This window comes from Plecotus auritus (assembly GCF_963455305.1).
Source record: "Plecotus auritus genome assembly, chromosome: 3".
Taxonomy (NCBI): domain Eukaryota; kingdom Metazoa; phylum Chordata; class Mammalia; order Chiroptera; family Vespertilionidae; genus Plecotus; species Plecotus auritus.
Window position 1 is genome coordinate 222178787 of NC_137772.1, and position 25594 is coordinate 222204380.

A 25594-nucleotide genomic window follows, 5' to 3' on the forward strand; every position below is an offset into this window, starting at 1 on the left:
CCTCTGCAGCCCCACCACCTCAGTCTGGAGACGGCAGGGTGCTGAGGCCCAGGGCAGCCAGGGGAGGACGAATCCACTGCCAAGGGCACCTGCCAAGGGCACCATCCGTCAAGAACATTTGTCAGTCTGAGGTTGGACTACCGATACATATATTTTTAAAATCTATTACTTTCACTGTTATAAAATTAATATAGTTTCATCAAAGAAAATGGAAAATTACCAAGCGAAATGACAATAAAACATTTTAATCACCCATTGTTAGTATTTTGGGATGTTTATTTCTAATCATTCTTCCACATGGAAGACAAGTTTAATTTTGCAGAGCTGTAATCATGCTGAATATAATTTTATATCTTGTTTCAAATAATTTGCATGATCTTATAAGCATTTCCCACTCATTTTGAATGATTATCAAATGGAATACTAATTCTGATACATGGTGTCAAAGCTCTAGTTCCTTAAAGTCCAATGTAATCATTTCTGCATTTCTGAGACTCCAGGCAAACTAAGCCATTTCTTCAACAGTCCCAAGCCACCCCACTGCCTGGGGCTCATGTTATAATGCATATAATGTGACCCCAGATCTGTCTGACTCCAGAACCTGGGCTCTTAACCTCTGCACCAGAAATTTTCAAACCATAGGTCAAGACCATTAGTGGTTCCAGATCAGCAGAGAATGGGATAGGATAAGGTACAGTAGGGTAGAACAGAAGAGAGTAAAAACAGAAAAAGTATGAGAGCACACTGCACATAGGAAAGTGTGTGAAGACCTGGTTCTGCCCTGCCTGGCCCCTGTCAGCTGCCTGGGCTCTGACTGGGCAGCCTGTGCCAGCCTGGGTTGGTGCTGAGCTCTCCGTGAGATGGTTTAAAGCGGCTGTGGGCTCTGGATCTATCACCCCATCTGCAGTGGGCAGAAAAACTTCTCTGGCTGCTGTAGAAGATGCTAGAACAGGTGTCGGACATTGCAGGTCTTCACAGCCATCAGAGCAGGCATATTTTCTAAGCCAGTGGTTGGCAAGCTCATTAGTCAACAGAGCCGCAGTTTGCCGACCACTGTTCTAAGCCACCTGAAGTTCTGAGCAGTGACCAAGGCCAAGGCAGAATACAGTACTGATTAAGAAAATACCTGGAGTCCACAGACCAAGGTTTAAGTCCCAGCTTTGCCACTTGCTAGCTGGACAAATGACTTAACCTCTCTTAGCTGCAGCTATAAAATTAAAATGAAGATAGGAACACCTAGTTCATAAGAGCTGATGTGAGCATAAACAAGGAAATGATATAATTTTACATGAAAAGTACTCAATAAGATAACAGCTGCTCTAACTGGCTCATATTTACTCCCTGCGTGCTTGAGAAGCAGTCAGGAAGTGGTGCCAAACCTTACAAATGGGTTGGGGGCACAGGCAATGCCCTTCCTGCCCCCCCCCCCCATATTCTCTAACACTCCCAGCACTACAAAGTGCAGTTGGTTACTGCTTTGGTTCCCAGTACCCATGACCTCATTCTTCTCGTTCTAAGAATTAATCATGATTTTCCTTAGAACATTTTAAAAATAATTTAAAAAGAGGAGGTAGTAAGGGAAGTCTTGGAGGGAAACATTTCGTCTCTGAAAGAGCTGTGGGTCTTAGGGTACCTCAGTCTGTGACCCTCCCTCTGGGAGGCTCTCCTCCTTTGTCTTTTCCGTGAAAGACCAAAGTGAAGGGGGTGCGAGGGGGAAGCGTGTTTTGGCGACTTCCCCATCTCCGCCCACACCGGGCAGCAGAATATCCCCCGAGGCCTCTGAGGGAACTGAAAGCAAGGGGAACAGGCAGCAAGCCAGGTGCAACAGCACGAACCCGGGCTGAGGGGCCCAGCTTCTGCTTCCACAGCCTCTAGTGGACACTGGCTGCTGAGGGCCATGAAGACCAGCGCATGCCCAGCCTGGAGAGGTGTGGGCAGTGCAGCCACTGACATGGAGGGACCACCGATGCTGTCCATGTCCTAACATCCACAAAAGGTTATGGTGGTTATAAATGGGAAAAGACGAGTGGTCTCCAAAACAACAGGAGAAAGGCTCGGTGAGCACTACACACTCTTAAAGGTGATAAAGGGGAAAACTCATTCTAATCATCTTCTGCATCATCGCGCTAGGAGATGGCCGTGTGGAGACGAAACAGAAAAGGCAGAGCTTGCTAATCAGAACTGTGAGGCATGGGCTGGCCCTGGGGGCCTGCTAGACGGGAAGGAACATGACCGGCAAGGCAAGGGGCTCTGAGAATACCCTTCAGAGGTCCTTGAGGAGAACGCGTGCCTTACCCTGGCCCGCTCCAAGCTCCTTCTCTGTTCATGAAACGCAGCTGGACTTTTCAAAGCTGTTGGGAGAGGAATCATAAAAGAATTACTTTATCAGTGAAGCATCATGTCTACTGCTACAACTTACCATGGAGAAGGCATCTTGAATTCAAGTTAATTTTAGTAGCACTATTAATACCAGATGAAATGAAGAAGAAAATGGCACGTGAGCAAGCGTACACCTTTATGGTTCAGCTGCCCCATTGAAATAATTTTGGTTACTTTATTCCTAATAGGAGTAGTCACTGGCCTAAGCTTAAGCTCTATAAAGTGCACCCGTCAAATATAACTAAAAAATATCCTGGACCCATTAGCTGGACTGTTAGCTGCACAGTCCTCATCGATCGGTCAACCTCCACACACAGCTACTGGCCTCACCTTACTCTCGGGGAGACGGGGACTCAGGAAGGGTCAGAGCTGCATGTCGGGCCCACCTGACTCCTACCTCATGAGGAAGCACAAAGTGACCAAACTGAATGGGGCTGTTAAACAAAAAAGACATGTCTACTTGGGTGCCATTTCCTTCTTCATTTCAGCTGATATTAATAGTGCTGCTAAAATTAAACTTGAATTTCATCTCTAAGGACTACAGGAACTTCGCAGTGGTTGTATGTTTGACCCTGGTGCACAAACACAACCAGCAGCTGACAAGAAGGGCTCTCTGCAGCCCCTGTAAGGACTCCGCTCTATTCTGGGGCCGCCGCCGCCACCGCCACCACCACCACCACCGGGACCACAGCTCTCGACCCAGCACACAACACTGAGGGTGGGGAGACCCAAACAGGACCCTCTACAAGTTCGGCACCATGAAGAGAATTTTGTCAAAAACTTGGCGGTAGTGACAAATGACGAGTTGGGACACCCTGAGGACAAGAGGGGAAAAGGCCTGACTCACTTCAAGTAGGGAACACTGGCAATAAGAGAAAATTTTACAAGACAGTGGTCAGTTTCACGGCTGCTTCCCTGGAATTTCAGAACAGCTGCGAAACTGTGTGAGGAGATAATTTTGCTAGGCTGCTGGCTGTGGTAGGAGTGCATGGGTAGGGAGACGCTAAAAGTAGCCAGAACACAGATATGACCCTATCCTGCCTGGGCCTTTGCACTTCCTCCCTCCATCCTAACCCTGGGTCTCAGCACCAGCAGTTCCAGAACAAAGCTCCAAATATCCCAGGAGTACTTAATAAAAAATAATAATAATTAAATCTTAGCATTAAACACACACACCCACACACACCTCTATTTCAAGAGACAAGTTGGGAGACCACCCCATCCTTTAACAGCAGGGGGAGCTATAGATTTAACAAATGATCTGGAAGGAAAACACAGCACAGGCTGGAGCCCCAGCAAACCAGGCTGCCCAGCTCTGCTCTGGGAGCTCTCGGGCATCTTAGTGGTAAGTCGACAGCCCTTGTGACTGTTTCTACTGCGTTAGGCTGACTCAACTGCAAAATCCACCTCCAAAGGCCCTGATACGCAGGAATCTGTACTAGGTATGATGGGCCAGCAGGGAACGCAGCCTACTCTCTCCTCGGAGAGCTTATCACATGGATAAGACAATAAGCAGAAGGAATCAGAGAAAACTCAGTGTCTGGTCTGCCCCACCCCACCCCACCCCACCCCACCCCACCCCACCCCACCCTTCTTTCTGCCTTGTTTGTCCCCACAGCACTCCTCAGGGCTGACCCTCTCTACAGTAATACTACCTCTCTCTCTTGTTTATGGTCAGCCTCCTACCACAGAAGCTTCATCGGGGCATGGCAGGGTTTTGTCCATGTCTTTCATTTCTGACAGTATCCTCAGTGCCTAGAGTACCCAGCACACAACTCATTCAGTGAATCAATGAATATTGTGTAAGAAATGGATACCAAGTATACACGTGACAGGGAAATTGGAGGATTCTGTGGCGAAGCACTACATTTTCACTGGGACAGCCAGAGCTATGGCTGTCATCTGGGTTCAAAAAATCACAGAAGTCCTGTAGAAAAATCAAGGCATTTGTGTTCTTGTCCTGGGTTCTACCAATGACAAATGGTGTGACACCGGTACGACTGTTTTTTTGGGGTCTCATTTTCTTCTCTGTAGAGCGAGAATCTGTCCGTCTCCCAGAACTCTTGCAAGAGTCAAACGACAGTGAGAGTGCTCAGAAGCAAATGGTGCACTCTCCGATGCCTCGAAGGTGCCGCTGTCATCAAACACAGTGTCTGGGTTGAATCATGGGTTCAATTCCCAAACAAGCCAGCTATAGTTTCTGTACCACAGCCACCCATTGTGTCTAAAAATCTGGATGACTTGCTGAATCAACAACCCATGTTGGCTATCCCTAGGGCTAAGGCACAAATCCAACTTCTGAAAAATCAACTCATGAAGCCCAGAATTTGATGGAAGGGAACTGTATCATCTTCATGTACAAGGAAGATGCAGCACTCCTGGGGATAGCTGGCTGTAGTGTAGATGACCACATATAATAGCAAGGAAGACACTGATATCTACTGAGCACCTGCTTATGTGGCAGGCACTGTTCTAGATAATTCCTAAAGATTAGGCCTGTTCTAATACTCCTAAAGATCCCAGGTGGTAGGTAACATTCCATTTTACAGATAAGAACAGGAAAGGCTAGCAAATGGCAGTTAGGATGACAACCTTAGTTCTTTCCACTCTGGATTGGTTTCTTAACTTCTTCAAAACATCAGAGAAGAATGGCCCTATTACAAGCATGTCAAACTTGGGGCCTGCTGGCCGCATGCCTCGTTTATTTGGTCCGTGTTAGCCTTTGAGTTTGACATGCTTGCCCTATTAGATGGGAGGCAAGGAGGCTTCAATTACACAAACTTAGATGTAGGCCTGAGTGCAGGCAAGGTGGAAAGGCCAGTTCAACCACAGCACTGAGCACAAACCAGTGCAAGGAAGGCTCACAAGAAGGGTTCAAAATGACCACAGGCACCGAAAGCCAAGGTTCAAAACACGCGTCTTATTGTAGAACTTAAGGAACAGCCTTCAGCGCTGATACCAGCTGAGCTGGGAGGGGAATGAGAAGATGAGAAAAACTGAATTCATTAGCTGTTCAGGGCCTGGTTAAGAGAACCAGAAATGAGGACCAAGAAAATAATTCAAGACAATAATGACCAATCACAAAAGACAGTTTCATTTTGTAACAATAACACATTATAACTGCATCCTTTCAACAATCTGGCGGTAGGAACCAACATTCCAGTTTTATGTGTGATAAAACCAACACTGCAGCAAGCTGTGAGGTCATCCATCGAGTGGTGGGCCCACCCCAGGGCTAGTTCTGTCTTCCCTTTCTTTCTTCTCTAAAACTTCTGACAACTGAGCCAGTGTCTCTCAGTCCTCGAACAGCCCACTCACTTTGTGCAGCTCTTTCCGCATTTCTAACCGCTTTCTGAGAGCAGGGCAGCAATTCAGTAACTAATTCGAGCAGGTGAAAGGAGCAATGGCCCCCTTCCTTCAGGACTCTGTCAAGACTCCTGTAAGGCACTTTTCAGGTTTAGCTGGGGACAGACTAGAGCTGGGGCGGCCAGTGACACACGTGGGTGCAGGGTCGAGAGGGCACGCCATGCATGTCCAGACAGCTTTGTTAAAAGCCACGGCTGCGGAGGGCTGAAGGAGATGGAGGGCTGATAAAAGGTAAGCCCTGGCTTTCTGGACATGGAACAAATGACAGTCACCTCCTGCTTCCATGCGAAGGGGATGAAACACGAGGAAGCCCAGCAGAGCAGAAAACAGGTCATAAACGTTAGGCTTCTGCTGGTTGTGGGAAAATCCACAAGACTTAACGTTAACCCATAAATGTGTCTGACAGGAGGGCGCATTCACCTTGGACTTCATCTCCCTCGGCCTTGCTGGTTTTGTCAGAGGAGCCAGGACGTTACTCAGAAGTTTCATTTTCCCAGAAAGTCCTGGAAGGCAGTCTCTGAAAGAGAAGCCCCCCAACCACTGCAAACCCCAGCGCTGTGCACACTGTCTACAGGAATATGCATTTTGCTGTTGGAGGGCAGTTCTTGACCCTTTACCCCGCGCTCTGGGAGCTGCTCTGCTGGAAACTCGCAGGGTGTTGTGTGAACAAAGGGAAGTGAGCAGCACATCCTGAAAGGGGACAAACCAAGCTCCCACAGAAGTCAGATGCACAGAAGTGGCTAAGAGGTGTGGCGTTCTTAAGCAGTTTCAGTTCTAGATGTAGGTCCCGCCCCTGGCAGGCTAAAACCACCAATAAATATTCTGTTCCCTCCCTCCAGCACCCATTTTCTTTCTCCCCTTACACATTTGCTACATTACTTAAATGAGGTCATTGGGAACTAAAAAGAGAGAAATGGTTTCAACTTTCTTTTTAAAGATACACAGTCAGCCCTAGCTGGTTTGGTTCTGTGGCTAGAGTGTGGGCGTGCGGACTGAAGGGTCCCAGGTTCGATTCCGGCCAAGGGTACATTCCCACGTTGCGGGCTCGATCTCCCCCAGTAGGGGACATGCAGGAGGCAGCCAATCAACGATTCTCTCTCATTGATGTTTCTATCTCTCTATCCCTCTCCCTTCTGCTCTCTGAAATCAATCAATCAATCAATAATAAAAACACACAGTCATCCCTTAGTATCTGTGAAAGACTGTTTCCAGGACCCCCCGCCCTGGATACCAAACCCTTATATAAAGTAGTATCTGCATGTAACTGAGGCAATCCTTCCTTATTATACTTTAAGTAGAGGCCCAGTGTACGAAATTCATGCACTCGGGGGGGAGGGGGGAGGGGGAGGGGGGAGGGGCGAGGGGGGAGGTCCCTCAGCCCGGCCTGTGCCCTCTCACAATCCGGGAGCCCTTGGGGGATGTCCATCAGTCGGACATCCTTAGCGTTGCCATGGAGGCAGGAGAGACTGTGGGAGTGCACTGACCACCAGGGGGCAGCTCCTGCATTGAGCATCTGCCCCCTGGTGGTCAGTACGCATCATAGCGACCATCATTCCACTGTTCGGTCAATTTGCATATTAGCATTTTATTATACAGGATCATCTCTAGATTACTTATAATACCCAATACAATACAAATGCCATATAAATAGTTATTATACTATATTGTTTAGGGAATGACAAGAGAAACAAGTCTGTACCTGTTCCGTACAGACCTAACCATCACAGGCCTAACTATAGAGTACCCATCAGCAACCATATAACATTTTTTTCCTGAACATTTTCAGCCCAGGGTTAGTTGAACTCATGGACGCAGAAGCTGGAGATATGAAGGACTGACAGCACTGCCATCCACTTCCAAGGGGGAGCTCAAAGACGAGTTCAGCGTGTCTACAGGCTCTGGCTCACAAGTCAGGAGCACTGCGATCGGCCGGTCTTGGTTTCATCTAGCACTGACGAGTAAGTGGGAACCCTTGAAAACCAAACTGTCATGTTAATTTAGGACATTAAGCAGCACTTTCCCATCACCATCCCCAGATTTATTTACACACGAAGGCAAGTGAAAGTCTAGGATCCAAAAGCAGTTCTAGAAATAAGTCTCAGCAAGGAAGGATAGCAATTAACCATCAAGACTTATTTCCTCATCATTATCATTAAAAAGTACTAGGTGATCTCTCAAAGGCAGCTCAGGGTCTGCTTAGGAAAAAGACAAATAATTACAATACAAGACGAAAGTACAATTGTAGAGGTGATTTAAAGTGCTACCTAGGACAGAAGAGGCAACATTCAGCCTGAGAGAAGTGTGTGAAGTGACCAAGTAGATTTTACAGAGAAAATCCATGTGAATGGAATACAACCTCCACAGGCAGACAAGGAAGAGAGTCAAGAGGTCACCTGAGGCAGAGGAAGAGCAAAAGCATGAAGGGGTGAAAGCACACAATTTCAAGTAGTCTGGCATGGATGGACCTAGAAGTTCATGGGGGGACCATGAGGCTGGAAAGGGAGGCAGGGACCAGCCCGTGAAGAGCTTTAACGTACAGTATTCTGATTCTGGGAAGATGTAGCAGACACACTTTCCTCTATTCCTCCCACTAAGTACAACTAAACTCTGCACATTTATGTAAAACAAACATAAGCGAGTTCGGAAAGGTGGAGAGAAGAAGGCAGACTGGCTAGGGGCCTTGGGGCCCGAAGAACAACACAGTGGTGAGTTTCCTGGATTTCCTTTTGCTTCATACATACCAGACTCGGAGCTGGAAAAAGGTCAGCAACTTGGAAATGCCAAGGAAGGTGGACCGAAAAAGCCCTTACAAAACCTACTCTCACTAGCCAAAGGACCAGGGAAAGGCAGCCTAGCAAGATGGAAAACTTTTAGACAATAATCCTTCTATTCCAGCCAGACACCAGAAGGAAAAAGAGGGGCCTCAGCCCTACCAGGAAAGGTCAAGTGTGGAGTCCAGCCCTCTCCCCGTGCAAGGCTGTAATGAAGCACCCCAATACCCCCGCCCCGGCAGTGTCAAAGGCCAGAACTGCATGGATAGGGCGGGGGAGTTATTTCTAACGTGATTTTTTTTCGTTAAAAAATAAAACGAGCAGAAACACACCTGGTAATTGGCACATATTGGTGTTACCCCCATGCCTGCACTCACATGCTCTCCTTCCCATGCCCTCTTTTTAGAATTTTTCAAACCCCCAAACATCAAAAGAACAAATAATGAACAGCCCTATAACTGACCTAGACTCACCAATTCTTTTTTAGTGGTATTTGTTTTACCTCTTTCTCATTTGCACACAGGAATGCACACCTTTTGTTATTCTTTACCACATCACTTGAAAGTAAACTGCAGATAATAATCACATTTCATCCCTAAATTCTTCAGTGCACATTTCCTAAGAATAAGAACATACTCTTTCATAACTACCATTATCACACCTAAGAAAATTAACAGTAATTCAATATGATCTAATTTACAGTCCACATTTGAATTTCCTCAACTGCCCACACAATGTCTTTCGTAGCTGTTTGAATCCCCCCTTCCTCCCCGCTCAATCTAAGATTTAGTTAGCAGTCCCATACACCACATTTAGTTGTTGTCTCTTTAGTAACAATCTAGAACAGTATTCCTACCTTTTCCATTTTTAATGGCACTGAATTAAGTATGTAAGCCAGCTGTCTTGCAGAAAGAATGTCCTATATTTTGAGTCTGTTTCCTCATAAGATTTAGGCTAAACATTTTTGGCATGAGGACTACATAGATGATGTGTACTTCTTAATATCAGGAGGCACATATATCATGTTGTCCAACCACTGACGGTGCTACAAGCTTGGAGGGTGACACCAGAGCATATCACCGTTTGTAATGAGTATGTTATCTGTGGGGTAACATTTTGAGGACATGTGAAAATCCTGTTCCCTAACCACCATTTACTTAATGGTTTTAGCATCTACTGATGATCCCTGCATAAAATCAATTCTTACAGCAGGAACTGCAAAATAAGGAGAATTGCATTTTTAAAGATCACTTAGTAGTGATCAAGAGGCCATTTAGAAGAACAAAATGGAATGATTGGGTGAATGGTGCCATTAACACTCCCAGACAAGGGACACAGGATGATGAACTTGGGACAGGGTGGGAGAGACTGTGTTCAGTTTGGGGCATTAGTTGATTGTGAGACATCCTATAAAGAGACTAGGGGCCCAGTGCACGAATTTGTGCACCTTGAAAGGAACTGTGGGCCGTGAGGCTCTGGTGGGCACAGGGGTGGGTCTCGGCCCATCTCCCCGCCCCCGTCCAGTTCCTCCCACTGTGGACCCTGGTCCCATCTGCTGGCAGCCCCTCTCCCGCCGCTGCCACTCCCACATGCTGATGGCGCCAGCCCACTCACACCCACTGACGGCGCTGGAGCAACTGGGGCCGATGCCAGCAGCGGGTGCAAGCAGGGCCGGCGCTGTCAGCGGGTGCAAGAGGTGACTGCTGCCCCAATTGCCCCTCAGGAGCAGCAGATGTGAGTGGGGCTGGTGCTGGCAGTGGGTGCAAGCAGCCGCCACTTGCACCGACAGCGCCGAGCGATCAGGGCCGGTATGAGTGGTGGCTCTGGCACCGGCAGTGGGTGCGAGCAGCGCCGGTGCTGGCAACAGGTGCAAGCATGAGGCGGGACCATGCGTGCGGGAGCCAAGAATTTTCAGTAACCACCAGAGGCTCGTCCCGATGACAGCAACCGGCGCCCCGCCTTGGTCTAACACCCCCACTCATCTGCTCCACCATCCCGCCACAGCCGATGCCCACCATGTTCCGCATACGACCCCTGGTGGTCAGCGCATGTCATAGCGACCGGTTGTTCGGTTGTTCCGCTGTTTGGTCTATTTGCATATTAGGATTTTATATATATAGAAGTACAAATGGTGTGTGTGTATACAAAGGTGTGTGTGTCTGTGTGTCTGTGTGTGTGTCTGTGTGTGTGTGTGTGATCATCTAGGGATAATGTGACACAATATGTAGGACAGAAGACAATACTTCCCAGGCTGAATCTAAGGGAATCCCAGAATTCCCTTAGGTCATTATGAGAGTCCAGCATAGGAACCTGAGGCTCACAGAGCAGGAAAGGGCCAGGCAAAGAGTGAGCATAAAGAAAAGGAGTGTAGGAAGAAAAAGAGAGATGCTAGTAGTGGGCGGGCAGGTGAAATAAGGCTTGCTAGGTGTCCAGAGGATTACTTATACTAAGGACATGGCTAGTGGGCTCAGAGCTATGCCAGTGGGTTGGTGGAGGCAGAAACTAACCACAACAGGTTGGGAGTAAGAGGTGAGGAAGTGGAGTCCGGAGGTTTATGGCCCTGAGAGCTTAAGTTGTTCTAACAGTTGTTCTCACTCACTCTCCCAACAAGTATTTACTGAGAGCCCATATGTGTCAGACTCTGTTTTGGTGCTGGGATACCCATGTTCTTGTGGAGCTTACACTCTAGTGCAGTGGTTCTCAACCTCTCTAATGCCGCGACCCTTTAATACAGTTCCTCATGTTGTGGTGACCCCCAACCATAAAATTATTTTCGTTGCTACTTCATAACTGTAATTTTGCTACTGTTATGAATCGTAATGTAAATATCTGTGTTTTCCGATGGTCTTAGGCGACCCTGCTAGCGGTTCTCAACCTGTGGGTCGTGACAATTGGACCATCGGAAAACACAGATATTTGCATTACGGTTCATAACAGTAGCAAAATGACAGTTATGAAGTAGCAACGAAAATTTTATGGTTGGGGGTCACCACAACATGCGGAACTGTATTAAAGGGTCGCGGCATTAGGAAGGTTGAGAACCAGTGCTCTAGTATAAAACAAAGATACAACACAGTAGTAGGTGACACATACTATGATGAAATATAAAGCAGGCTATGGCGACAGAGTGGGAGCAATTCATAGGGAGTGGTCAGGAAAGACTTTCTGATGTGACATTTGAGCAGTGGCCTGGAGGAGGGGAGTGAGTCCTGCAGCCACCTGGGGAAGAGCCGTCCAGGCAAGGAAAACAGCAAGGAGGGCCCTGAGTAGGAAACTACCTGAGTGACGGAGGGACACGGAGGCCAGAGTGGCAGAGCACAGTGCACACAGAGAAGAGGGGGAGGAGGTGAGGGGCAGTCACACGGGCCCTGTAGGACTCTGCTCCCAAGCAGCACCAGAGGAAGTAAAATTCCAGCATAAGAAAGCAGGGTTGTGCCCATCAACCTTGCCACTGATAAAAAGATTTGTAAACTGTTTCCTTGCCCCCGCCCCCATGGTTGCCTAGGGTGCGGGGAATTACCTTACTTGAGCTGTTATTTTCCATGTTATATAATGGAGAACTGACTTGAGATCACATCCTCATCAGCTGCAGAACCAAGACTAGACTCTGGTTCTTCTGATTTCAAAATTTAGACCTTTTATTTATGTATATTTCAGCATAAGGGAGGAAGGAGGAGGGGGAGGGAGGTGGTGGGTTGGAAAAGAGATATGTCCCTGATTCCTACCCCCCCAAAATGTGACAGTTACCAAAACAAAACAAAAAAAACACCTCCAACTGATTTTAATCTGGTCTCTCACATTTTGCTTTCTTTCCCTGTTATTCCTCTGGAAAGAAATGCTGCCCTGTCCTTTTCTTTAATGTTGGCAATGGGACAGAAGGGAGGACTTTAGCAAAAGTCAAGGGACCCATATTCTCCCACTCCTTTCCCCCTCCAGCCTCTCTTGAAGGACACAGCAGAAGAGGGAGTCGCTGAATAATCAAACTCCTTCCAAAGTTAACTGAGTCTTTTGCCACATCGTTTGGCCCTAGCTCAGAGTTTGTCACACTGCTCCAGGCAGTTTGTTAACTCTGCCAAACTGACCACTGACCACTGACGTGGTACAAGGCCATAAAAAAAGGCAGGCTTTTCCCAGCACTGGAGACAGGGGCTCATAAGTTCTCTATACCCAATTCTATAAAATAAAACCCTAATATGCAAATCGACCAAACAGTGGAATGACGAGTGGAATGACCCGTCACTATGATGCACACTGACCACCAGGGGGCAGACGCTCAGTGCAGGAGCTGCCCCGTGGTGGTCAGTGCGCTCCCACAGGGGGAGCGCCGCTCAGCCAGAAGCCGGGCTCATGGCTGGTGAGCGCAGTGGCGGTAGCGGGAGCCTCTCATGCCTCTGCGGAAGCACTAAGAAGCTGCCAGCTGAGCGGTAAGGAGCAGTGAGCAGGCAGGTGGGCAGTAAGGATCGAGGGGTCCTGGACTGTGAGAGGTATCCCAGACTGTGAGAGGGATGTCCGCCTGCCGGCTTAGGCCCGATCTCCCCAGGACATCCCCCGAGGGGTCCCAGACTGAGAGAGGGTGCAGGCCGGGCCGAGGCACCCCCCTCCAGTGCACAAATTTCATGCACCAGGCCTCTAGTCATTTTATATGATGCAGCCTTAACTGTCTTAGAAATTGGTCATCAACTCTTGACTTATGTGGACAGGGGCATCCTCTACTTTAGAACCCTGGGGAGAAGAGAATAACAGTAGTCTAGCCATCAGTAAAAATGAAAAGAGGAAAGATACCAGCAACCCTTGGTCCAGTGTTTCTCCAAGTGTAGTTCAAGAACCGTTTGCGTTAGAATGTCTCTGGAGTGCTGATTCCTGGGCTTCAAGTATTTTAATCTTGCCCTAGCCGGTTTGGCTCCACGGATAAAGTGTTCTGGAGGCAACCACTCTCTCACACTGAGGTTTCTTTCTCTGTCTTTTCCCTCTCCCTTCCACTCTCTAAAAACCAATGGATAAATACCCTTGAGTGAGGATTACAAAAAAATTTTTTTTTAAATCTTTAGTAAGATCTCCAAGGATTCTGATGCCACTAAAAATTAAAAAGCCACTGTTGCCCTAACCAGTCTGGCTCAGTGGATAGAGCGTCGGCCTGCAGACTGAAGGGTCCCAGGTTCGATTCCGGTCAAGGGCATGTACCTTGGTTGCGGGCACATCCCCAGTAGGGGGCGTGCAGGAGGCAGCTGATCGATGTCTCTCTCATTGATGTTTATAACTTTCTATCCCTCTCTCTTCTTCTCTGTAAAAAATCAATAAAATATATTTTAAAAAAATAAAAATAAACTAAAAAGCCACTGTTTTCCTAGTCCAAAATGCAGAGGAAAGGTGACACTGCTGATAAGAAAGTAAAGACCTTTATTTGCTCATTCTCTACCACCAGAGGCAAAGTGACTAAAAAGTACCTTTCTCAACAGCTTAACTCAAAATTTCAACTCTGGCCTGCATAGGTGCTCATAAATTGGCAAACAGTTTAATCTCCTGAGCCCCTTTCAGGATCAGTGCTTTGAGTTGCAAAGCGTTTGTTTCTGAGTCAATGGATCAAAGCTTTTTGCCCTTTTCCTCACAAGCCTTGCGGGGTCCTGATTCAGCAGGGATGGATTCCACACGCCGCTGTTAGAATCTAGGGCATGACAGTTGCAATCAGTGGAAGGCAGCACAGAAACGTAGTCCTTGGTGTTAGCACGCAGCGAGTGAGGAGCAAAGAGTTCACTGGTGCCAGTACAGGAAGTGGGGAGAGTCACTTACCCGCTGAGCAATGAAGCACAGAGGTCGGCTGTGTCACTGGTGTGTAAGGGTCTAGAGTAGACTACTGCCATTATGTAGATGATTTTTCTTAGGGTTCCGTATCCAGGCAGAGCAGAGCTTCTTAACCTGGGATGCACTGTACCAGATTTAGAGTATCTGTGAATCCCTAGAAACTGTGGGCTGAATTTGGGGTACTTGCTTGGGCAAAGTCTAGTGAGAGGTTGTGTAAAATTTTCCAAGGAGCAATAATGGCACAAAAAAAAAAATCAAGAACCTCTGATTTAAATAAGGGTTATTATGACAGATGTGGAAACATGCATGCATGCCTGTGGCCTTTAGGCCTCACAACCAGCAGACAAGAGCAGCAGCAGCAACTCAGAAGCAATTTTTTAGAGGACTTAAAAATGACAGGGTTACTCTCACCCCCACTACCAACTTTCACCTTACCTCACCAACTAAGGCTCCTGATTTGACGCTATTTTCAAAGTTGAAATTTTGGTGCAAGTACAGCAGCCTACCCTCATAAAATTCCTATGTCATTAAGAACCATTAAACCATGGTCTTCAGTAATTAGCATGCAATTTGGAGCCAGAAACTTGGGTGAGATCTGCCTGTATTTAGTGGCGGTGTGACCCTGGGCAAGTCGCCCAACCCCTCTGAGCCTCAGTGTTCTCATCCACAAAATGGCAATTACACAAACTACTCTGATGACTTAGCATTAAATAAAGTGGAAATAATTTGCTAGAAGCTCTGTTAAGCTTGAGGCATTGTTACGGTTTTAATTTTTTTCCTCTCTGCCATTCTCCTTTTGAAGAAAACAGTATGTGTAGAGTCAAATGCTGAAAGCTAAGTAGGCTTGACTTCCATTTTTTGTTTTACTGGTTTTAGCTGTCATACCAAAATGCCTACAAAAATATCCTGCAACAAGGACCATTAACCAAAGAGTTATGTCAACATTTCCAAATACTGGCCATGACAATGAAAACCAGAAGTAAGTTCATGTGAATCAAAGAAAGAGCTTGGGTGGTGGAGTATGGGGAAGGGACCACACATTCTGAGACAAGCAAGGATCCAAACAGTCAGAAAACGTGCTTCATACACATCCTGTTTTGGTTCTCAGACTTGCCACCACCCTGTTTTGGCACCAGGGCTGTCACCACCACCCAAATCAGCAGGAAAGCCGAGTACCAAGAATGAATATAAAAAGTAGAGACTCAAGGATGCTAAATCTTTACCTTCCCAGAAGTGCAAGCTGTTCCAGTCTCGCACCCCTGACTCACTGACGATGAAAGAGACTCCAGACGGGGAGAAAAGGTCAGTGCACAATGTATAGCATGAATATCAACAGGTACAGTGAATTCCAAAGTATCAGGGCCCAAATATTTTGAACCTGACTTCCAATCTTCTCTTTGACATATATGCCAGCCCTATTAATACCTGGTTTTCAAACCATTGCCCAGTCTCATGTTCCGGATCAATCGTGATCCCAGTATACATACACACAAGTTAGAGCATGCTGAGAGAAAAGAAAGGAGAGAGAGAGAGAAAGAAGGAGGGAGGGACGGACGGACACATAGACACAGACATCGATGTGAGAAAGAAACATCAATCAGTTGCCTTCCATATATTCCCCACATGGGGATCAAACCCCCAACCCAGGTACGTGCCCTGACTGGGAACTGAATGAAAACCTTTCAGTGCACAGGACAATGCTCAACCAACTGAGCCCTCCAGCCGGGTTCCCCTCTTTCTGAAGCCCTATAATCAATATGCCTAAGTCATCTGTTTAGATATAAGCTCCAAATCACCTTGCTCTTCTGCAAGTAACATCCCACTAAACTGAAGAATTTTATTATTTTTTTTAATCCTCATCCAGAGATGCTTTTCCATTGATTTTTAGAGAGAGTGGAAGAGAGAGGGAAAGACAGAGTGAAATATCCATGTGAGAGAAACACATCAATTGGTTGCCTCCTGCATGCGCCCTAACCAGGGCCCGGGCTGGGGAGGAGCCTGCAACCAATCTACGTGCCCTTGACTGGGATTGAACTCAGGACCCCTCGGTCCACAAGCCGATGCTCTACCCACTGAGCCAAACCAGCCAGGGTTAAACTGAAGAATTTTAAATGTCCAACCCTGTCATATATCTATCAGGGGTCCCCCTTGGGTGTATAATGCTTTAGGACAGTGGTCGGCAAACTCATTCGTCAGCAGAGCGGCAAACCGCGGCTCGCGAGCCGCATGTGGCTCACGAGCCGTGGTTTGCCAACCACTGCTTTAGGATTTATATTGTTTAGGTAAAATCAGTGAGTAGTTTCAACAAGTGACTATAAATTCCTTTTCTTCATTTACTATCATGAAAAGAAGTCAGCCTTGGATATCTCAGACATTTCCAAAACTAATAATTAAGTGAAACTGAATACCTACCATACCTTTTAGACATTCAATTGTATCAAGAACTCATATCAAGAAAACTACTTTCGAGGGCTTATTCAACAGAGCTCCCTGTTGGACCCTTCTTTGCACTAAACAGTGAATATGCTCAGAATGTGAACATACAAACTCAGTCCTATTTTAGGATTTGTCAGCAACTGGCCAAGGAGGAGGTTCTAGCCTAGTCCCTGACCTCTGAGGTAGGATACCCTACAACAGCAGGAAGAGAGAAAGGATGGTGACATCTATCAGAAATGCCTGGGATTGATGTACCCAGCTGGCTGTCTCCTGAGATAAAAGAGAAGTTTCTGAGGTCACATGCCTAACACAATTTTCTCTCAGCTTCAAGTCTAGGGAACAGGTTAGCCACAATTCTAGAACACATGTTTACAAATGCCATTTAAACTTGGAGTCAACTCCAGTTAAACAGTCACATTCCTGTGCTCATTTACATAATCTAAATGACGTAGGATTCTTTGCTTCTTTAAAAAAAAAAAGTTACAGTATAACACCTGAAACCAATATAATGCTATATGTCAATTACATTTCAATTAAAACAAAAGCAAAAAAGGAAACTAGCTCTTTTTAAAAATATATATATTTTATTGATTTTTACAGAGAGGAAGCGAGAGGGACAGAGTCAGAAACATCGAGAAACATCGATCAGCCGCCTCCTGCACACCTCCTACTGGGGATGTGCCTGCAACCAAGGTACATGTCCTTGACCGGAATCGAACCTGGGACCTTTCAGTCCACAGGCCGATGCTCTATCCACTGAGCCAAACCAGTTAGGGCGAAACTAGTTCTTTCATCCAAAGATACCTGTGTATCTAAAAGAGCCAAATGGATGACACGAACATGTGTGAGTGAGGCTCTGAAAGAAGCACGAGCCTGAGGGCACTGACCAGAGGGAGCCTTTTCTGAGTTCCAGGGACAGCAGTTCAGAGATGACCACACCGTGCTGGCAGCTCCCAGTGGACTGGAGCCGACGGGAAATGACCACAGCCCAGATGAGGATCTGCTCCCACTCTAGTCCCCATCCAAACTCATAATTTACAAAATCTCCGTTGAGACATACATCTCTTCAATACTATTAATACTTCACTTAAAAGCAAAATGACAGTTCCTTGAAGCCTACAATTTTGTCATCTTAAATCTGTAAGTTGTTGTTTTTTAAAGGGCAACTCAGCCTCAAACCAGACCATCTCATCTGCTCTGGAATCACCACTATGTCCCCACTGGTGAACATTTCTGTCTCTTGGCAAGTTGCCCAGAAACAAACAAGCAAATAAAAACCATTATTTCTAATCCAGCCACTTGTTAGTTTTAAGAGAGTTTAAAAAAAGAAGCATCCACTACCACAGAGAGGGCATGCAAATAAAATGAGTCCTGCTCATAAAGGACCAAAAAGGAAATAATTTTAACAGAGAACCATATTGATTAGTGGTTCTGTGATTCTTGACAATTTTCAGCAATTGTTTTTAATTCCACAAGTAGGGAGAAAAGTAGAATTAAGGAGGATTTGGTTTATTGAAAATAGTTCCTGTTCCCAAACACCGGTTTTGACAGAAATTAGTGATATATGTGTGTGTGTATATATATTAAAAGCTGCTTTCAGATACACAAGATGGCAGATCAAAGCTAGTGCTCCTCTCCTGGTTTGCCGAGAATAACAATGCCTGTATTTCAAAAGCATGAACAACATGTCATATCGTATATCTCCAAACCAATTCTGTGGGGTAGGTAAGACAGGCATTACTATCCCCATTTTATAAAAGTTGGAGTTGAGTTCAAAAGAGTTAACTGAGTTGCCCAAAGTCACCTTGTTCCTCAGTGGCAGAGTAAGGTCTAAAACTCTACTGCAGGGGTGGGCAAACTTTTTGACTCGAGGGCCACAATGGGTTCTTAAACTGGACCGGAGGGCCGGAACAAAAGCATGGATGGAGTGTTTGTGTGAACTAATATAAATTCAAAGTAAAGGAGCGGAGGGGAGAGCAAGAGAACCGGATAGAACAGCCGGATCCGGCCCGCGGGCTGTAGTTTGCCCAAGGCTGCTCTACTGTCTAATAAAATAGCCACCAACCACCTGTGACTATTTACATTTAAATTAATTAGGATTGAATTAAGTTTAAAAATCCAGCTCCTCACTCAAGCTAATCTCATTTCAAGTGTTCAACAGCACGTGTGCCTAATGTTACAGAATATTTCCATCATTTCTGAGAGTGCTATTGGGCAGGGCTGGTGTAGAGGCTAGTTCTTCCAAATTCATGGAAACTTGGGGACTAAATCACATGGCATCCCAGTGCTTAATAAAAATGGACCGAAAGTGACAAATCAGTCTCTTTCTCATTACAAGAAACTCTCAAACTTCAGGAGGTTGTTTTATCTTCTTAAGGATTATAAAAACAGAAATTAGTTTTTAAAAATTTTAAACTGATTTTAGAAAGGGAGAAGAGGGGAGGGAGGGAGGGAGGGAGGGAAGGAGGAAGGGAGCGAGAGAGGGGAACATCGATGTGAGAGAGATACATCGATCGGTTGCCTCCCCTATGCACCCCAATCAGGGATCAAACCAGCAACATCGGTTTGTGCCCTGACCCAGAATCAAACCTCCAAACTTCCAGTGCATGGGACGACACTCCCATGAGTGTCATAACCAGTTGATGTGTTTCTCTCACATGGATATTTCGCTCTGTCTTTCCCTCTCTCTTCCACTCTCTCTAAAAATCAATGGAAAAGTATCTTTGGATGAGGATTAAAAAAATAATAAAATTCTTCAGTTTAGTGGGATGTTATTTGCAGAAGAGCAAGGCGATTTGGAGCTTATATCTAAGATAGTGCCAGGCAACTATCTGAGCCACATTGGCCAAGGCAGAAATTCGTTTTAAAAGATATTTACCAAAATGCATTTGATCCATATGTACTCAGGAAGGAAAATCTTGAAACTCAGTTTGTGTATTTGGTGAAGAATAAGTAATAATTCCTCCAAGTTATTAGCAATAAAAACATTATTTAGAAGAATTTAGATTCAGAGAAAAAGGGATCAATCATAGTAATCAAACTTGTTACTTCCAGCCATTAAATAACCTCTTTCAGGGATTAGAATAAACTTTTTCTTGGTGCAGCGAATACCACAGTCAGATGGACAGGAGATTTTCAGCTAACCCTGAGGTCCAGTAAAATCACAGCTGAGATTGGCTGTAAGTGCAACTGGGCCACACAGTCTCTGTGTAGACCACTTAGCTCACACTGACAGCTGAAGTGTGACAAAGAGATCAAACTGTGGAACTGAAGGTTAGGGAGTGAAGATGGGGCAAAGTTTATTAAAAAGAGCTGCAAGAACTCATGACATGAAGCCACTGTTTTCAGCTTCAATGGAAGATACATGGTGCCAACTTATAGACCCACGAACCAGTCACAACGAGCTGGCCAATTTGTTCACTTTTCACTTAGCGACTTGTCTGAGCACCTTTCAGGGCAAGGTAGTTTGTGAAGCCTGTGGATTGACACTAACTGGCTGTCCCCTCAGACTCTTTGGATTCTCCCAACCATTCAGAGATAAATGTTACTAATGACACTGGCTGGGTGCACAGAAACACCATTTAAAATGAAAAACAACAACAACAACAACTAAACAAAAAAACAAAAAACAAGCTCACTCGAGAACTAGAGCAAGGTCCTTAGAGAATCTGTAAGACAAAAATAGTAATTTCTTCATGTGCCTGCCAAGGTACCAAGATTTTTCTACTACATGCACTTGATAAAATAATAAACTGAGGGTTAACTATAGCATCAGGAACATGTCACTTTGTGCTTTTTTCAAAGATTCACAACAGAATAACAAAAGGTAGAGGAGGAAGAGACAAACAAGTGTCCTCTCTCATAACCAGAAAGATTACAGGAGACTTTTCTCAGTTGTCTGGGTCAGAACTGCCATGTTTTCCTTTAAAAGGTTATTCCTTTACAGCAGCTTTCATTGCCAGAACATTTTTCTTAATTTTCACCTTAACCTTATGATCTTGTGCACCTTTAAATGTCAAAAGAGAAAGGCTGTGGGGGATGCTTTGTTTGAGAACAGAGTGTACCACACAAGACCCATCTCTTCTATGAGTCTTCACTCTGAATACAGAAGCATTCCTGATCTTAATCTTTGGATTTAAACACCAGCTTCCTGTCTGTGCCATTTCTCCTCTCCCTCAAGATATGCAGAGCTTCAGACATCATTAAAGAAAGCTTAGGGCCTGGAATATGTAATCCTTTGCTATCTGGCACTCTGTATTTGGTAGGGTTTAAGTGGTGTTAAATGAAACATATGTTTACATGATGAGAATGAAGGATTCTGGGAAGTGATCCTGTTTAAAAATACACCAGAAATCAACTTCTCTACCCCATAGTTTGGATGCCATGAACAGAGCTTATCAAGCAGCAGAGAGAAATGTGTCAGAATTGAGAGATTCTTTAATCCCCTGAACTTTATGGAAAGGCCATATCCCAACTTTGAATGATATGTATGAGAAGCATGGCCAATCCTGAAGGCAAGAGAGCCACTGGAGACACTGTATCCTACAGACATGATGGAATTGAGAGCCAGTCCTACATGGGAACTGTGCACAAGTATTTTGGGAGATGAGGTGTGTGTGTGTGTGGGGGGGGGGGGGTTTCTTCCCAGAACTAGGAAAAAAAAAAAACTGGGATGAGAAAAATTTGATAAAAGATATGAACACATAAAGGATGAGGGGCAGAATATAGCCATGACTACACTGCTCCTTTCCGCCAGCTTGAGGGCCCTACCCACTTCCTAATTTGTAAAACCAAGGGAAATATAAAGGCACTTTCCAGAAACTCCTCAGGCCAGCAAGATGGGAATGGACGTGGGCACTTCAAACCAAATGTTACTTTTTCAGGGTTCCAAATCTCCAATAATCAACAACAACTTTCTGGTCATTTACAGTTTGCCCCAGCACTGCTCATATTTTCTTTGAAAGACTGGAGACATTGGTGATGTCTGGGAGGTGGAAAATGTTGGAGATTACAATAGGAATTAAGGTAGCAGGTGCAGGGTTGTGGTGAGGAAGCAGGGTTACTCACAGTGTGGGGGGGCTAGCAAAAAGTGAGCCTCCTCGTTGGGAACTCAGGGCCCTATCTGTATAACCAGGTACATGAGCAGGGTTTTTCATACCGGAAGCTAATGCCAGGCCTCAACATTCTCTCTCAATCTAAGCGTTGGCTACCTACTTCCTTCACTAGAAAAGCTGAAAACCAAGACTGTGCCCACAGCTGATGGTGGCTCTTGCTATGAGGGAAGATGCAGTATTCTCACAGAAGCAGGTCATTTCTATTCCTATAGGAAGGACAACTATTCTCACGTCACAGATACAGAGAATAACCCAAAATATACAATTAGATATTCAGAACATTTTCGAACCTAGCCTCCTGACAGAACTGGAGTGTTGTTTCAAATTCCATGTCTCCATGTCCAGAAATTCAACAAGTTTGCAAGAGAGTAGTATCTGTCCTCTCTCTCTCTCTCTCTCTCTCTCTCTCTCTCTCTCTCTCTCTCTCTCTCTCTCTCACATACTTTACAACTGTATGTTTGCACCCATTCATTCATTTGGTGCCAGGCATTGGGTACAGAAATATAAATAAGACACTTTCTCAAGGAGCTCACAGTCTAGCTGGAGAAACAAACACATAAGCAGATAACTGCAATAACTGAAGCAGGATTAGTCCTAAGCAAAGAGATCACATTCAATAAATCCTATTAAACAATGATCCCCAGTAGCCCCTGGTATCAAATGAAAGACAGGAAGAAGACTGCAGGGCACCTCTGCATGGCTTTTAGATCCTGAACATCTTACAGATTCTGAGACGTAGCAGTATGCTCTCAAAACTAGTACTGTAATTACAGTCAACATCCACTGATCAGCAATGAATTGCTCCTTATATTGTGTACGGGTAAGTTTTAGCTACCCAAATAAACAATTAAATGTCTTGAGGGCAGGTACCATGACATATTTCTTTAATCTCTATAGCAGCGGTCGCCAACCTTTTGGACTTCTCGGACCACCAGTCGTCCGCGGACCACCGGTTGGCGACCGCTGCTCTGTAGCATCTAGGACTACCCTGGGCACAAAGTAGCGGCTAAACACCTGATGTTCTTGGTGAATGGAACAAGGAGATGAGACCCTTGGTAACTTGTTCCTCTATAGAGGTTTGTAGGTTGGCAGATCTGGAGTGTTCTGTAAAGCACAACACTGCCCTACCTCATCCCATTACTGATCCACTGCACAAGCCATCTGCTCTATCTGGCACTTTAAGGGTTGGGGGTACTGGAGGGCCAGAAAATAAGACAGTATAATGTGGGTAAATGGCTTGGTAGTTCATTGCAATAAACAAAAAGATGAATTTGACACTAAAGTCCCCTGGCTGATGCTTAGGATAGAAATAGAGCCCAGATTCCTTAAACCTGTCACATAATTCTAGCTTTCAGAAATGGACCTGCCATTACAATGACATAAATTAAATCCCGCCAAAACCGGTTTGGCTCAGTGGATAGAGCGTCGGCCTGCGGACTGAAAGGTCCCGGGTTCGATTCCGGTCAAGGGCATGTACCTTGGTTGCGGGCACATCCCCAGTGGGAGGTGTGCAGGAGGCAGCTGATCGATGTTTCTCTCTCATCGATGTTTCTAGCTCTCTATCTCTCTCCCTTCCTCTCTGTGAAATATCAATAAAATATATTTAAAAAAAAAAAATTAAATCCCACCCTCATTTGCTTAAGAGCCTTCAATGGCTTCCCATTGTACTTAAAATAAAATCCACCTCCTGTGTGGTTGGTAAGGCCCTCATTCTGGTCTTGTTCACCTTACCAATCTTAACTGGCCTTGCTCTCCTCTCACTTACCAGGCCCCAGCCACAACAGCTTCTTGAGGTTTTCAATATGCCAGGCCCTTTCCTGTACTAGGCCCTTATACTTGCTTTTCCTTCTCCCAGGGCCCTCTTCCTACTCTTAAATGGCTAACGCCATCTCATCCTTCAGATCTCAGCTCAAATATTTCCTATTCAGAGAGGGCTTTCTTGACCATCTTATCCAAAATGACCCCCATCTCATTTCTTTTGCTTATTAACATGCCAACCAGTTAATTTACTTCATAGCACTTCCCATGCTCTGAAATTATCTTGTTTATTTGTCTCCTTGTTAATTACCAGATTCTTCTAAATAAAAGACTCCCGAGACCAGGAGCTGGATTTATCTTGCTGTATCAGCAGGCATACACCAGGCACTCAAGTATTTGAGTGAATGAATGAATGAGAATTAGGAAAATACAGTGGCAGCAGGTGAGCAGGCACTGAATTAATGTGAAAAACATCAGTTTTCCTACTGTGAAGCTAGGAATTGTTGTCTGACATTATATTTTATTGTATTAGGGTATATTCAAGTAGCAATAACATACAAAGAAAAACGAAAGGAGAGTCTAAGCCCACTGTTGATGACTTAAAAATGTCAAAAAGAGCAAAATCTAAAAAAAAAAAAGAGCAAAATCTTGCTGGTTCCAGCTTCCACTCAGTTTGTAATGAATATTATTAATGTGAGAAGCAAATTTTATTATTCTTCGAACAGATTCCAAGGTTGGTTTCATTTCTCCCTGAGTAATGCAGTTCTGCCCCCAGCTCTGCAACCACCCAGCTAAGTCTCATCCAAGCACATTCACACCCAGGCCAGCCTGGAGTACCTGAGGGTCTCACTCTAAAAAAACGAAAAACTCTTGTTGTTTCAAAACACCAGGCAGAAAAGAGTTTGAACACAAAGCAAATCATATGCACGAAGTAGGTTCTTCCTCACAATACTTAGGCTCAAGATCTGCTCCTCCAATAAAGGGAAGTGTAACAGGGCGTGGAAGTGTAACCCTTTTAAAGGTGCATTCAAAAGCTAATGCTGACACCATCAAAACTACTGCTGCTGGTTTCAATGAACTCAATCCATAGGGCAGTTACCTTCACTCTTAGTGATGCAGAGTCCTGAACTGGGAAAAACACAAGCAAGAAGAGTGAAAGATGAAGCCTGTTGCCCTTGTTTTCTGTCGGGACGCCTTCTGTGCCATACCGGGTACACACAACTATGTCCTAAAAGCAACTCAGCCAAATGCTGAAAGAGAGAGAGGTACTTACGAGGCATGATCCCTTGGCTCACCAGCTCTTCCCGTGTCCGCCGCTGCTGGAGCTTCAACTGCAGCACTGCAGGGCAGCAAAGTGAGAGAAGAGATGAAGGCTCAGTAGGGCATTCCACCACAAAAGACACATTTTCAAATGCAAAGACAATCTCAAAACAGAAGGGTGTAGTGTAAAAGAAGGATCCCCTTGAATTGTGACTGTAATTGCAGAAGTGGCCTGATACAGCAGGGTTTCCGTATTCTGCTGTGGGCGGCGAGAGGAAGTTGCAAAGGGTCTTGCAGGGCGATAACAATCCACAAAGTACCAAACTCTCGCCTCTTGCTCAAAAGCTCCTACAACACTGTCCTCTCAAGGTTGAAAACACACAAATGCTTAACTCAAAGAAAATATGAGGACCACTACCCAGCAGAAAAAGCTTCCCAGGTATTCTACACTTTCTTCCCGGTAGCAAATGTTTACCACCATAAATACAGTGAATGATACAGTTGTTCACACAGATCAGGAAGTATTGGTAAAATCTTTTCATCTGCATCTAAAAATCATACCTATTTTCACCAGAAAATATCTTACCATTAATATAACTCTTTTCTTCCTATTAGAGCCTCTTCTGTTGAGGTGAAACACCAACCAACTAGATTATTAAAGCACAGAGGCTAGGGTGGGGGGGGACAGGTGTTTGTCCTATTTCCACTCTG

General features: G+C 45.3%; 1 protein-coding gene across 3 annotated transcripts in view; it reads right to left on the bottom strand.

The window, feature by feature from the left end:
- The window catches only part of MRTFA (myocardin related transcription factor A), a 200263-nt gene that overhangs the window by 16687 nt on the left and 157982 nt on the right, over nucleotides 1–25594 (bottom strand). For all 3 annotated transcript variants that reach the window (XM_080659691.1, XM_080659692.1, XM_080659693.1), the window contains 2 exons: nucleotides 24897–24962; nucleotides 2296–2351 (listed from right to left, as the gene is read on the bottom strand). In XM_080659691.1, coding sequence (XP_080515817.1) covers nucleotides 2296–2351; nucleotides 24897–24903 — 63 coding nt within the window. In that variant the 5' untranslated portion in view covers nucleotides 24904–24962. The remainder of the gene's footprint in view (nucleotides 1–2295; nucleotides 2352–24896; nucleotides 24963–25594) is intronic.